The sequence below is a fragment of the Squalius cephalus genome (assembly GCF_949319135.1).
Source record: "Squalius cephalus genome assembly, chromosome: 14".
Lineage (NCBI taxonomy): Eukaryota > Metazoa > Chordata > Actinopteri > Cypriniformes > Leuciscidae > Squalius > Squalius cephalus.
In genome coordinates, this window is record NC_137135.1 from 6,167,688 (window position 1) to 6,181,324 (window position 13,637).

At 38.8% G+C, this 13,637-nt stretch overlaps 1 protein-coding gene across 3 annotated transcripts in view; it reads left to right on the top strand.

The window, feature by feature from the left end:
* Positions 1–13,637, top strand: part of gria3b (glutamate receptor, ionotropic, AMPA 3b) — a 144,136-nt gene that overhangs the window by 26,748 nt on the left and 103,751 nt on the right. For all 3 annotated transcript variants that reach the window (XR_013823466.1, XM_079892301.1, XM_079892302.1), the window contains exon 3: positions 9,767–10,006. Coding sequence is in view for 2 of the 3 variants with exons in the window: in XM_079892301.1 (XP_079748427.1) it covers positions 9,767–10,006 (240 nt within the window). In the remaining variant the exon portion in view is untranslated. The remainder of the gene's footprint in view (positions 1–9,766; positions 10,007–13,637) is intronic.

Consider the following 13,637-nt stretch of genomic DNA (forward strand, 5'->3'; position numbering starts at 1 on the left):
ACAAAAAAAAAAATTAATATTTCAATATCATTTTCACAAGTTGAAATTTAGGGGTTCGGGACAGCTACATCCCAATTGAAAGTACCCAATAAATTATGATTTTATATTAAGCTTACATAAATTTGAAATATTATTGTGGAATTCAATAAATAATAGAAGGATCTTAGTAAACATCTAAAATTTGAATACTTAAATGCTTTTTAAATGTGTTTTTTTGGTTGTCGGACAGCAGTTTGCACCAATACTGTAGAATGGCCCATATAGCACTGAGATAGATTTGGAGGAGAGCGAAGGGGATTGGCAGGGAGAAATGTTTCAAAGAGTGTGAATTTCTGCTTGCAGTGGTTTTCAACAAGTAGGACATCCTCGTTGGTTCTGATTGGTTGGAATTAGGGCTGGAGTCTGTCTCTCATATTTAGGGCTAGTTAACGGTCAGCGTAAGGCATATACTGTATGTTCCCATCATCAGCAAAGTACTTTAGTGTGTACCATCTCTTTCATGGTATTTGGGCACTTTACCTCAAATCACTGAGCCGCTCCTAGAAGACACATCTGCGGGCTGCCTGCAGGCGAGGCATAAGAAATGCAGAGATATATTCATACTGCCAAGCACTGAAATAAAGGGATTCTGAGGCTTAGCCTGTAATGAAGTAGACTCTCTTTGCTCCAGCATTACAACCTCAGCAAGGACTCCTGAAAACTGAGATAGGAAAGTGGACTCTTCACTCTTTAAGACCGAAAGTAGGCTTGAGAGCGAGGCAGAGAGGAACATAGAGCGTACTTTACATGATAGCTTCAAGGTTAAAGAGTCCTCTCCCCTCCCACCCGTGGCCTGTTTAGTTATTCTGGACAGTAACGCCAGAGCTGAAAGAGAGTGCCTTGGGAGACTTGCTTTAAATTCATGCCAGTAATCAAGCAAACAATGCAAATCCCTTTCTTGCTGGGATTGAGTTTTTATCAGGCATTGCTTGTCATGAATTCCTATATATCATTTGAGAACACCTCTTTGGTGAAAGCTATATTACAAGAGCTGGTCAGTGGTTTGCAGGTTAGTATCGGTGATGTGGAGGAGGCCGTGATGGATAGATATGTGGGTGATATGAGTGAGCTGACTCGAAGAATTCAGAGAGGCTGAAAAAGAGAAAAGCACAGAAAGAGAGAGACTGAATGGTGCATCTGAGCTGCCATTTTTTCATCCTGCTTTACAAGAAACCCAGCTGAAACACATACCACCCACAGTTCTCGTCTCTCCCCTTTGAAAATGGCCTCTCTTGGAAACTGCAGCTAAGTTACCCAGAGGAAGAGGCGATTTGCAAATGGCCTCCTTGACGACTTCCCCTGAGCTCTCTCTCCTCAACGAGGCTCGCTGCCCACTCCAGCTCCTGCTATGGGGGCGACTAGCATGATATGCTAGAAACACTGAGTCCAAGGTCTCTGCTTTTTGTGTAAGTGACAGAAAACTTTTTTTCCTACAACAAACAAGCATGTAAGAGTGCGTCATTCTGATTTCAGACAGCTTCTGATCAGCAAGGAAGCACTTGCTTATTGAAAATGTCAATTTTCTTTTTGAAGGTGTGAAATATATATATTTTTAAATACAGCAGTTTTAAAAAATGGCTTGACATTAACTTTTTTGGCAAACCAGTCACTGTGGCTACTGGTTTTCCAAAGTTACTAGCCACTCAGTATTTTCACTGGACACAATTTTGACATTGATACCATGGGGAAAAATATTTTTAATATTATCTCATAATTTGGCGGCAGGTATATTAGGCTGCTGTCACTTTAATATCCTGGCGCACGGATCCATTATACTGTTACACGTACGTTTTCTTTCTCAACTGTTTACATTCACTTAAAACATAACTGACTGTGTTTACGTGAATACTCGCCATGGAAGAACTCAATTTAGCACTGAGAGAAATTGAGTATTAGAAGCATTTCAGATATTTCAGGATCAATATGTAACGAAAAATCAGTATTTTTACAACATTATTTCAGATGCCTTTTTAAAAGACTACAACTGAAAAATATGTATATTACATATAAAATTGTTAATAACATATGTTAATGTCAAGCCCTGTTTATAACTGTTTAGTGAATTAGCACATTGTTTGGTATATAGCTACATATATTAAGCATGTCTAAGCATAGCTAACATAGCTAAATGGTAGCATAGTTTTGAAAATGTACAGTGCTGATACCATGATTTATGTGCAATTATTTGGTACAATTTAAAGTACCTTGGATTACCATATAAATACCATGCTACGTGAATATAATTCTTCAGTACCATAATATTGCCATCTGACACCATGATACTACTAACGTGTTTTGTAAGGTAAATTTAGTATAGCTTCCTGATAATTATCATCTGTCTAGGGGAAAGAGTAATTGGTTCTCAATGTCAGTGGACTTTCACTGGCTTCATTACCTGATACACTATCTAGTAGATGTGAGTTAGGTTACATGATAGCATGTTCTCCCTAGTGCTTTCTTGAGATTAGCTGTTTTTATTGCATGCCCTGTAAAATGCGCTGTGTTTTGTCAAATGCTACAGTAAATCCACAGCACCCCCTCATGCCGTATTACAATGGCATCTCTGGGCTGCATGCTTCCATTGCTCTCTACCCAGCTATAGGAACATGCTCAGTGCTGCACTGCTGATTGGGGATTAGGCAGTTGTGGGAGACTTTGTCAACAGCTTTCTGAAAATCCAATTACAGAATATCATAAGCTGTACATGCATCAACCCCAGTCATAAACCCCCAAGGGGGAGAAGAAGTAGAAGGAGATTTTTGCAACCATTGCCCTTGTAATACATTTCCTCTGTGGAGAATGGATGATTTGTTGGATATTCTAGCAGGAACAACAAAATACTGCGACAACGGTGGATTGCAGAAAATGCTTAAGTGAATTAACAGTTTGTTCACAATTATTATTTGCTGGAATAGGTGATCATTATTTCTATGTTCTTTTATGTAGAGACTGTTTTTTTTTCTAACAGGGAAAGATATCAGTTATGCATGCAGTCTTTGGAAGTCAGAATACTTTGTTCTATCCTTGTTTAAAGTGCAGAGACAACTATAAGTAAGTCATTCGTAGGTTGACTTAAGAGAGTAGACACTGTGGCATTATGGATCTATTCTTTCAAAACATTGCTGTTTTGCTTGAGTGGCTTGACATGTCGACCTCTGAGTTAACCACAAGCTTGGGGTGAAATTATGCAGTTCACCTTTAATAATTGGATTCAGATTTATGTTACCATCAAGCTGCATTAGCTGTCATGTTTTGAAGGGCAGTTTAGTACTTTTATGATGCTTTGCCATTTTTTAAGCTTGATAGCCCCAAGTAACCATTCACTTTCATTGAATGAAAAATAACAGTGTGAGTATACTTCAAAACATCTCTTTTAGTGTTTCACGGAAGGAAGTCATCTGAGTTTGGAATGACATGTATCCACAATGTTTTTTTTTTTTTTTTGTGAGTTTAGAAAACATTATGGAAATGACTTTGTATTTTTGTATACTTCATATATGCAATGGGCTTTTTTTATGGAATTTGCAATGTAGTTGTCATAATGACCTAGTAAAGGTCTCCAACAACTGCTAACTCAAACAGTTATTGTAATTAATTCACCACAAATTGGAATAAGGTAAAAATGTGGTCTCTCTCTGAAGCACACAAAGGCTGAAATGGTTGCATTTGGGTTATGAAATTTTAAATGTGATTTTTCACAAAGATCAGGAGACATAACCATGATATTGACCAGCTGATTAGTCATGAACTACACCAACTGCTGATGTCACGTGAGGTTGAAGGGTCTAGTGGCGAGTTATGGTATATTATGTGTGTGTGTGTGTGTATATGGGGGGTTGGTATTGGTGCGGTGAGTCATGACCCTTGGACAGCGGAGCAAAACATGATGACTCTATTCTAAACCTTGGTGAGATGCATTCCTTCATAGCATTGTTCAACTAGGCACACTCCTGACGCAGAGGCTGTTGAAAACAATTAAATGTAAACTACATATTGTTTTGTCCAAATTCTAAGACCATGATGTTTTGCTATATATTTTTTGTGCAATATGTACTAATGTTAAACTTTGTTGCATACAGCTGTAAGCATTAGTCTCTTATGGAAGCTTGTTTCCGCCACAGAATGAAACATTTTAAAAGATAATTGCGACTTTTTATCTCACAATTGCGAGTTTACATCTCGCAATTCTGACTTTATTTCTCAGAATTGTGAGATATAAAGTCAGAATTGTGAGATATAAAGTCCAATTCTAAGGAAAAAAAAGACGGACTTTTACCTCAGAATAGTTTATATCTCACAATTCTGACTTTATAACACACAATTGCGACTTTATATCATGCAATTCTGACTATATAACCTGCAATTGTGACTTTATATCACGTAATTCTGAGATAAAAATTCAGAATTGTGAGATTAAAAAGTCGTAATTACCTTTTTTATGTTTCACTCTGTGGCGGAAACAAGCTTCCATAGTCTCCTATGAGAAACTAAAAAAAAAAAAAAAAAAACGAGGGAAGATATCCTCCTCAAGAAAAATTTGCATTTTATTTTACTTTACTAACTTTACCAAGTTAAGCACGTGCAGGTTGATGATACATCAGCTAAAGTGTTACTAAGGGAAATAAACAGAAACATTTGCTAATTTAGTTGTCATAGAAAATATAAAATTATTCAAAGAGGCTTTCTTACCACATTACTTGTGGTCCTGGTCCTCCATACACAAGAAATATCTTCTTACCCCACCTTACCCTACTATACTGTTTGTGTCCTGTGCGTGAGTGACCGTAAGGAGTTTCTATGTTCTATGGAGTTTCAGGTTTTTCATGCCCTATGTAGACATTATAAGTCAGTCAAGTATGGGGTTTTATTTTGGCTGGAATGCTGCCTATGTACAGTATGCAGTGCAAATTGCTACTCATGTGTTGTAGTGAGCCAGTTTGTAACCCATAAACAGCCACAATGCCATCTGAAGGCTAACTGATGCTCCAGATCTGAAATGGCCAAAGGACAGAGGATACATTATGAAATGGCCATTAGTTTTATGCAGGGCCGCTGCTGGCCAAATGAGTGCCCTAAGCAGTGTTGTATTGTTGTAGGGGGTCAGAATAGAACAATGAAGTATTTAGAACATAAATTGTAATTATTTACAAGCTTTACAGCATAAAACATCCCGCAGATGATTTTTTCACTTTTTCAAGATTTATTTATTTATTTTGAGCAACAGAGATGCAAACTTTGTTTTCTGCTTATAGGAGGCAGCAGTGCTGTTTTGTGGTCAGTTCGATAAATTCGGCTCAAAAATACATATCTGTGCATGCAAGAGGATGTGGAATCTGAAAGTATTTGCCTTTCATAGACACATCACAATTACACGCTTCTTTAGGAGGACGGGGATTCTTGTTTTCAGAAACAGTTTGAAGGACTTCACATGTCTCCTCGCAAGAGCAGATACAATTACTTGCTCAAACCCCCAGAGGACTATCATCCTGTGAGCATTGTGTTTGGGGGGAGGTGTTTGTAGGGGTGGCTGGAATAGCAGAAGCGGTGGAACGAGAACAGAGAGAGAGGACTAAGGACAGAAGAGGACAGTGAATACCGAAAGCTGGATGATCGACTCTGACATTTGCAGCGATGTGTTCTAGGTCTCTGGGCCATGTACAATCATGGTGGTGAAAGATGGCTTCAAGTGCATGACACTGCGGTTAAATTATTTCAGTCCGAAACGCAGCCGTCGGGACGGAGCCTTTTCTAATGGCTCTTATCGTTTCAACACCAGTGGCCTCACGGTCATTCGGAGCAGCCAGGCATGTGGAAATGCATTGTTACTGCTGCAGTGCAGAGAGCATCCTGATTAGCAGAATGAAGGCACGTTTTGACAAATACCCGGTAATGAGACCGCTAGTTGCTCGGGGGTGAGAAGGTAAAGATGGAAGGGCTGAGGAAGGATCCTTCAGCCATTGAGCGAGCCGTGGAAAACATTGCCCCGCGCCCACCAGAGTAAACATGTTATCAAGATGTGACGTGACATGCCAGGACTCTCTGCATAATGAAAAGCAATGAGGCGATGCTCGCACTTCAAAACAGGGTTTATAGTGACTCCAAGCACTGAGATTCGTCTTAATGTCATGGAATTATTTTAAGGAATTTGGCAAGGCCAGTAGTACAAACATTGCACTTCATGTTGATAAAACAAAATGTTCAAGAAGGGCCTCAATCAATCAACTGTCAAGGTCCTTGAACACTGAGTCCAAAATTTTCGTATTCGTCATCCTAAAAATTCGTCACGCACAGAAACCTTGCACACTGAGTCCGATGCGTATTAAATAATCCGTTGCGAAAAATCCGCAAAACAATACAAAATGGAGTCTTCAAGCAGTGAGGATGAGTTTGTTGTCCTCTCTCTTCTTAAAAAGAGAAAAAGAAAGAGGAAATATTGGGTCCATCCAATCCTGAGATTGCGTGGAGAGTTCGGAGAGTTCCACCTCTGCGGGATTATCCCGAGCGATTCAAAGATTACTTCAGGATGTCAGTGGCTCAGTTTGATGCTTTGCTAGCGATACTGGAGCCACATATTAAAAAGAGGAACACCAATTTCCGTGAACCAGTTGATCCTGAACAGTTCTGGATTTTGGCGTTCCCTTCCCTTTGGATAATCCTAAAGGGACAGTTCACCTAAAAATTTAAATTCTCACCCACCCTTTAAGTCGTTCCAAACCCATAAGACTTTTGTTCATCTTCAAAAGTCAAATGAAGATATATTTTAATAAAACCTAAGAGATTTATGTCCCTCCATTAAAAATGTATTACATAAAAATGTCTTTTCCACCTCAGAAAGTTCATTCAGGGTCTCATTTTCATAGTTATAATCAATTGTCAATTATTGTCAATCATCATTATGTAAATTCAAGCCTATCATGAAGCGTGCACATGAATGAATTCTGGAATATAGCATACAGTTGTCTTGCATCAATCCAGTTGCATTAATATTGTCAGCCACATACATATTGTCCAACTGGTTATTTTGTCTTTTTTCGCCGTTTAACTGTGAAACCGGATTAAATTGCAAGTAATGTGGTTTAATGTGGAGTCCAATGCTGCTAATTTAATTAAGTAGCACAATTTATGTACTGCTTAGATAATGATGCTTTTGGCAAAGCGATTTAGAGATTAAACTACTTGTGTGCTTTGGAAAAAAACGGCCTTAGTCTTAAAACCAACTGAGATTGAGATATTCAGGAAGAGAAAGGTGCCAGGCCTGAAACGAGGAAGCAAAGGCATCTGACAAAATTTATGTATTTGGTTTGAGTTTGTTCAAAGCCTGTCCTAATAAGTCCAGGACAACTGATGGAAGGGAAGCAGCCAGCTCCTATCCCTGAGGACAAAGGCTGTGTCAGAACTGGCCCAAATTAGGAGTAAACTAAAGGAAAGAAATCCTGCAAACCAGCAGAGCCAGTGAGGAGATGCGCAACTTACCTAGCCCCTTCAACGGGTAATTGTCACTCCGCTGCAGGCCTGTTATCACACATATATGCCAGAGTAATGCAGCTGCATGGATGTCCAGCTTTTGAGATGCCATCTTCTAGAGCAATAGACCAGACAGGGATTTTGGACTCTGGCCTAGTTAGACTTTTGATATCAGCATAAGATCTGGTCCATTTAGTAACTTATTCAAGCCAAGGACAGGCAGTTTATATGTTATGTTTGGGCTTTGGGTAAATATGAAATCCTTGATACCAATAGAGTGATTGACCTGCTGGACTAATAAGTGGTCTCGGTTTGACTGCTGAGCCTGTTAGCTCCTGATGGCTGATCCCTCAACTACACCATCTGATTCTAATGGACCAATCAGGTTGGAGCTTGAGCGTTTGAGTGCAGCATGTGTCAGACAGCCATTGAACAGCAGTGAGGGGTCTTGTCTGAGATCAAGCACTACTCCCCTCAACCATTACCAAGACATCAGAGCTCTGCTGTTCAGAGAGTTTAGTCACACGTCTAAATTGTTAGGAGAACATAAGAACTTTTCACATCTCTTCAAATGGCTAACAAATTAATTCAGAGAGAGAGAGAGAGAAGCAATTCTGAAACACTCTTGAATAACTCTGTGCATTCTGGTTGGCTGACATGTCTGTGGAGAGCGGAGATTTAGAGAGAGGTTGAAAGAATGGTAGCGGTCTAATTCAGAAGTTCAGTCTGGTGGGAGTCAGCAAAATGGCTGAAATTGCTTAAAACACCTTTAACTGCTATCTTTAGAAATTGTTTAAAGGGGTGGTATAATTCCCTTTTCACAAGATGTAAAATAAGTCTCTGATGTCCCCAGAGTGTGTACAGTATGTGAAGTTTTAGCTCAAAATACCCCACAGATATTTTTATATAGCATGTTAAAATTGTCACTTTTTGAGGGTGAGCAAAAACGCACCATTTTTGTGTCTGTTCCTTTAAATGCAAATGAGCTGCTGCTCCCGGCACCGAGGGCGGAGCTTCAAAAGCTTGCACTCACACAAACGTGCACTGAAAATTTCAAAAACTTTTAGCCTTTTATGTTCAAACCGGATTCAGACAATGATGGAGAGACTCAAGAAGAAGTGACAACATGTAGAATACAACAGGGCATTTCTGAATGGTTAGTTGATGAATTTATGTAGCTTATGTGTAGTTATCTTCTAGTCATTCAGTTCATTGATAAGCATATTCTGTCTTGATAATCTTTAAATCATGTTCCGAGGGCGGGGTTTATGTAAATTTTAGGGTTGGTGATGTCACTAACCCGGGAGGAATGTTGTGTAGTCCCTACCAGCCGTTTGTTGTAGTCATTAAAAAGCAAATATCTCCCTTAGCTTTGAACTTTGAGCTTTGTAACTTTGCAGATGTTGTTTATGCTCTAACAGCAACATCACACACTAACTAAAGTTAGAAAAGTGAAATCATAATCAAACACCCCTTTAATAGGCTTTTTAGAGGTACTTTTACAACATTATCAATCATACCATTGTTTAAGTAAGCAGTGTGCAGAGATGTTAGTGTTTTGTAGGAGACCACTTTTTTCATCAGCCAATAGTGAAGTATGAACATAGAAATGCTGAAAAGATCAATATTGCTGGTCAACCAGTTTGGATGCTGGTTTCCTGTCCAGGGTTCTTCACTATCTTGAAAATGTCTTGATAACATTGTTAATTTAGCCACAGATTTCACGATTTGTTTATAAAAGTCTAAATCTGTTGTTACAGTGAACATTTGTAAATATCATTTAAGGGTTATATATCGATCATAAATTAATTTTGTTTCTTGCATACAAAACTACCCATGTTGTTGCCCTTGGCTAAATATTGTAACACAGATGAGCAGAGGTTTTCCGCAAAACCGCTTTGTATCCGTGTCAGTAATGAGATTGTTCTTGGTTCATAGAGATGTGCATAATTATGCTTCATTTGCTTCAAGTGTTTTGGGAGAATAAGGAACAGCCAATCAGACAGTGTTTTGTTTAGGGCAAGAGTGTATTGATGGGTTCTCGCTGTCAGACTTTCATCTGCTGGAAATAATGCAATTATTTCTCTGCTCATATTCATGCAGTCAAAACAAATTTCCATGTTTGTACAGATTTTCCTATTATTGCAATTACTCACATGCCAAGATCATCCGATTCCATTTTGTAGGACTGATATAGAATTATGAAGTTGTTTGTACTGTAACTTGGTCGTAAACAAACTAACTTGTCTTGTTCTGATTCCAGTTTGTTCGCAGTTCTCCAGAGGGGTGTACGCCATCTTCGGCTTCTACGACAAGAAGTCCATGAACACGCTGACCTCCTTCTGCGGGGCTCTTCACACCTCCTTCGTCACTCCCAGCTACCCCATCGACTCAGACGTGCAGTTCGTCATCCAGATGCGGCCTCCTCTAAAGGGCGCCGTCCTGAGTCTCCTGTCTCACTACAAGTGGGACAAGTTTGTCTACCTCTATGACACAGACAGAGGTAAGTCCTCTTAGTTTCCTGTGGAACTCCAAGCAAAATGGCTGGCCTACATTAGTCAGTGCTGATTTGTATTGTTTTTGCTGGGTTTGTAGCACATAAGGAGCAGGGCATGATGGAGGATGGATGCCCCATTTGGGTCCTTAGGGTCTGGATAGAGCGCCTGCAGTACTAGTGCAAAGGTCCAGATATCTCTGGATACATGATGAATTTAGAACTGATGTGCCCCAGTTCTGAGCTGCATAGACGAATTTGGGGCCCCTAAAATACTTATTAAATAGCTCACCTTACTTTCCTAATACAGTTCGTCTGCATTAACACTGCACAGGGATATTGATTTCAAACAGTTCATATAAACACATCAAGCAATTTATAAGAATGATTCACCCAAAATTAGAAAACTGTTCCTTCTCACCTACAAGTCACTCCTAAAGGAACTCAAAAAAGAGATGTTCTAAAGAAGGTTAACATTGCTCTTGTCCATACAGTGAAAGCATAAAATGAACTGACTCACAGGAAAACATTACTATTTTACGAGGTGCAGTTCCGTATGAATTTGTATGATGTGAATCATTTTTAGAAAAGAAAAAAGAGTGAGCATGAAGGTCCACCCCTAAACATAACCATCACTTTGGCGTAAGACTGTAGCAGAACGTACAAATGAGATTCTTCGAATTCTTGCAAAATAGCCACTAAATCGGCAAAATGTACAATAGAAATGAACTGTCTAGAGTTAGTGACCATAAAACACCATAAAGGTAGTCCATACAACTTGCACCCTATATATTCGAAGATTTCTGAAAACCATACAATAGGTTTATGCAAGGAACAGAAAAATAAGTTGATATTCATTGTAAATGAATTTATGCCACACCATTCTGGAAGTACAACTGATATTCAGGAGATACAGCAAGATTTTCAGTAAGTAATGGCTTAAATATCAGCTACTCAAAAAAAAAAAAAAGAGAAGACTAACACCTTGTCCTAACCAGACACCATGTGATAAGATTTCAGTGAATCACAGATCACAGCCAATCAGTGTGGGCGGGCTCTCTACTGTCTCGCACTCGCAACAAAATGGATGGGTACTTAATCAAAATTCACAAAAAATAACCCAGATTAACATTATTCAAAACACATAATTAGTAACCAAAACAGTTTTTGTCAAGATATACACTTGTTTACTCAAAGATCACAGTTTAAACAATTTTTTTTTTTTTTTTTTAAGATCTGATGTAAATGTTTCATTGTGGATAATTAAAGTCATGCACAATGATATTCAAATCCAAATGAAACCATTTTATTATCATACAAAACACAATCAGTAACTGAGCTGTCAACCACAGCATTGCAGAAATAGACAATTCCTGAAAATTAAATCCCAAAACTGTCCTAAGACATGGAAAAGATCCCTTTTATCTTTAGTCTGGTTAGGACACGGTGTTAGAATGTAGTCATATGGACTACCTTTATAGTGCTTTACTATGATTTAATTGTCATTTTAGAAGTGAATCTGTTCTCATTCACTTTTATTATAGAACAGCGTAGTGTGAATATCCCGCCAAACATTTCTTTTTCTTTTTTTTCACTACACCGAAGTAAGGAATCCATGCAGGTTTTGAATAGAATTAGGATGAGTAAATAATGACATAATTTTAATTTTGTACACTGAAAAATATGAGAAGTGGCAGTAATATGATAGCAGCCTAAAATGTCTTTGTGACCCAATTAAAATTCAGGGCCACAACACCGTCAATGCCTCATCACTCCCTCCCCCGAGCGCACCTGTTCTTGGGCCATGGTTTGTGTTTACTAATCATCAAGAGGTCACAATCTCCGTTTGACCCAGAAGACACCTGGCCGATGATCATAGTATAGATGGCACTGCAGTCGGCTTCTCTGCCGCACTCGTCTAGTTACAACATCTGTGCTGTTGTTTTGGTGCGGACGCCGCGCTGCTGTGCCACTATTCGTCCTATTTAACCATTCATTTTACTCGCAAGCAAATCATCATTTCCCATCGCTCATCTCAGACGGATTGAGCAATTAATTAAACTCAAGTGCTTTCTGCTGAGGAATATCTGCGATGAGTCAAAGCGTCTCACAAGCTTGAGGCGGTGACACTGGCATTTCGGGTCCCATTAAAGCCCGCTAGCATCCTGCGCTTGAGTTCACAATGGTTTTTCCAGCAAAAAGCATCTCTAATTAGATGAGACACTGAGCTAGCTCAAAAAGCTCAATGAGTCTTTCCCCCTTCCCATCCCAAAGTGTCCTTCCTAGCAGCTTCCGCCTGGATTTGTTTCACTGCGATTTAAAGGTCATTTTCCTGTAAGTTGCCAAGGAGCTTCTCAGTTCAGTAAAAGACAATGCAAAGAGCAGTTTTAGCATATCTCAAACTCCAGGACATGCAACCAATGACACTATGTAAATTGACTGGCATTTTAATTAAAACACATTTACATACATAATATCATGTAGGGCTGTCACAGCATTAGATTAACTTTGTTGATTTTGTTTGATCTTTTTTGGAAAATGAATCAGTGGAAGTGGAGTTTTAGAAAGACGCTGCTGGATTGTTTACAAAATTGCGAAATATTGTGAGACCCCTAATATGATACAAGTTAGCAATACGGTAATCGAGGATGTGCTGTATCGCAAAGCGGAGTGTCTGCAACCCCTTCAGCCGTGACTTATTCACGATACAGCACTAGCCTCGAGTACCTTATTGCTTTTATATAACGGTTACCACACAATACAAATATTAAAGCCAAAAAAATATGTATCAATGCAACTTTCATGAAGTAAAATCACTAAAAGCCTTCCTTCCCCTGGAAAACATAGTCCCTGACTGTGAAAAGCAACAGTTTTTTGCATTACATTATTTCACCGTTAGATGGCGGCAAAGACTGTCTTTATGAGCGAGTCAGTCAGTAGAGAAGACTTCTATATTGAAAGGACTGAAACTTGTGAACACGGAGAAGCAAGACGCAACTGGCAAATGACTAGCGTGCCAGGGCACAGGAAAACCTCTTAACTGTTAAAAGTTCAAGATATCGCAGCGGACATTCAAACAGATTTTTATTATGAATATATGACTGAGCTGAAGGAAATGCTATATCTACTGTAAATGCAGGTACTCTCGCTTACTCAATCTTTCACAATACTCTACTCTATAAGCTTCAATGAACAATATCAATGAGAATGTATGTTCACGTTGCTAAGAGTGGTTGCTAGGGGTGTTGTGTAGTGATACATTGAACCGTTGGGTGGAGCGATCATTGTCATGTTTTATTGTGAATAAAACACAGCTATTGACCAAAAACAGTAAATAGTATTTGACATAACAGTACCACATAACAGTATTTGCTGAAAAAGCCCCTCAATTATGAAGACATTACATTAATATGTCAGACAAGTAAAGCTTTAAATTTAAAGGTTTTTGTGTCGAGTTTAGGTGTTGGATTTGCTCAATGGCTTATTAAGGAATATATGAATAGGTTAAGGGGCATGATTAAATGCATTCATATTTTAACTAAATTGATGTGTTAAATTGACATCCCAAATTATTACTAATTACAGCAGACACATGCATCAAATGCAAGTATACAGCCAAACCAAATAATGCAGCAATTAT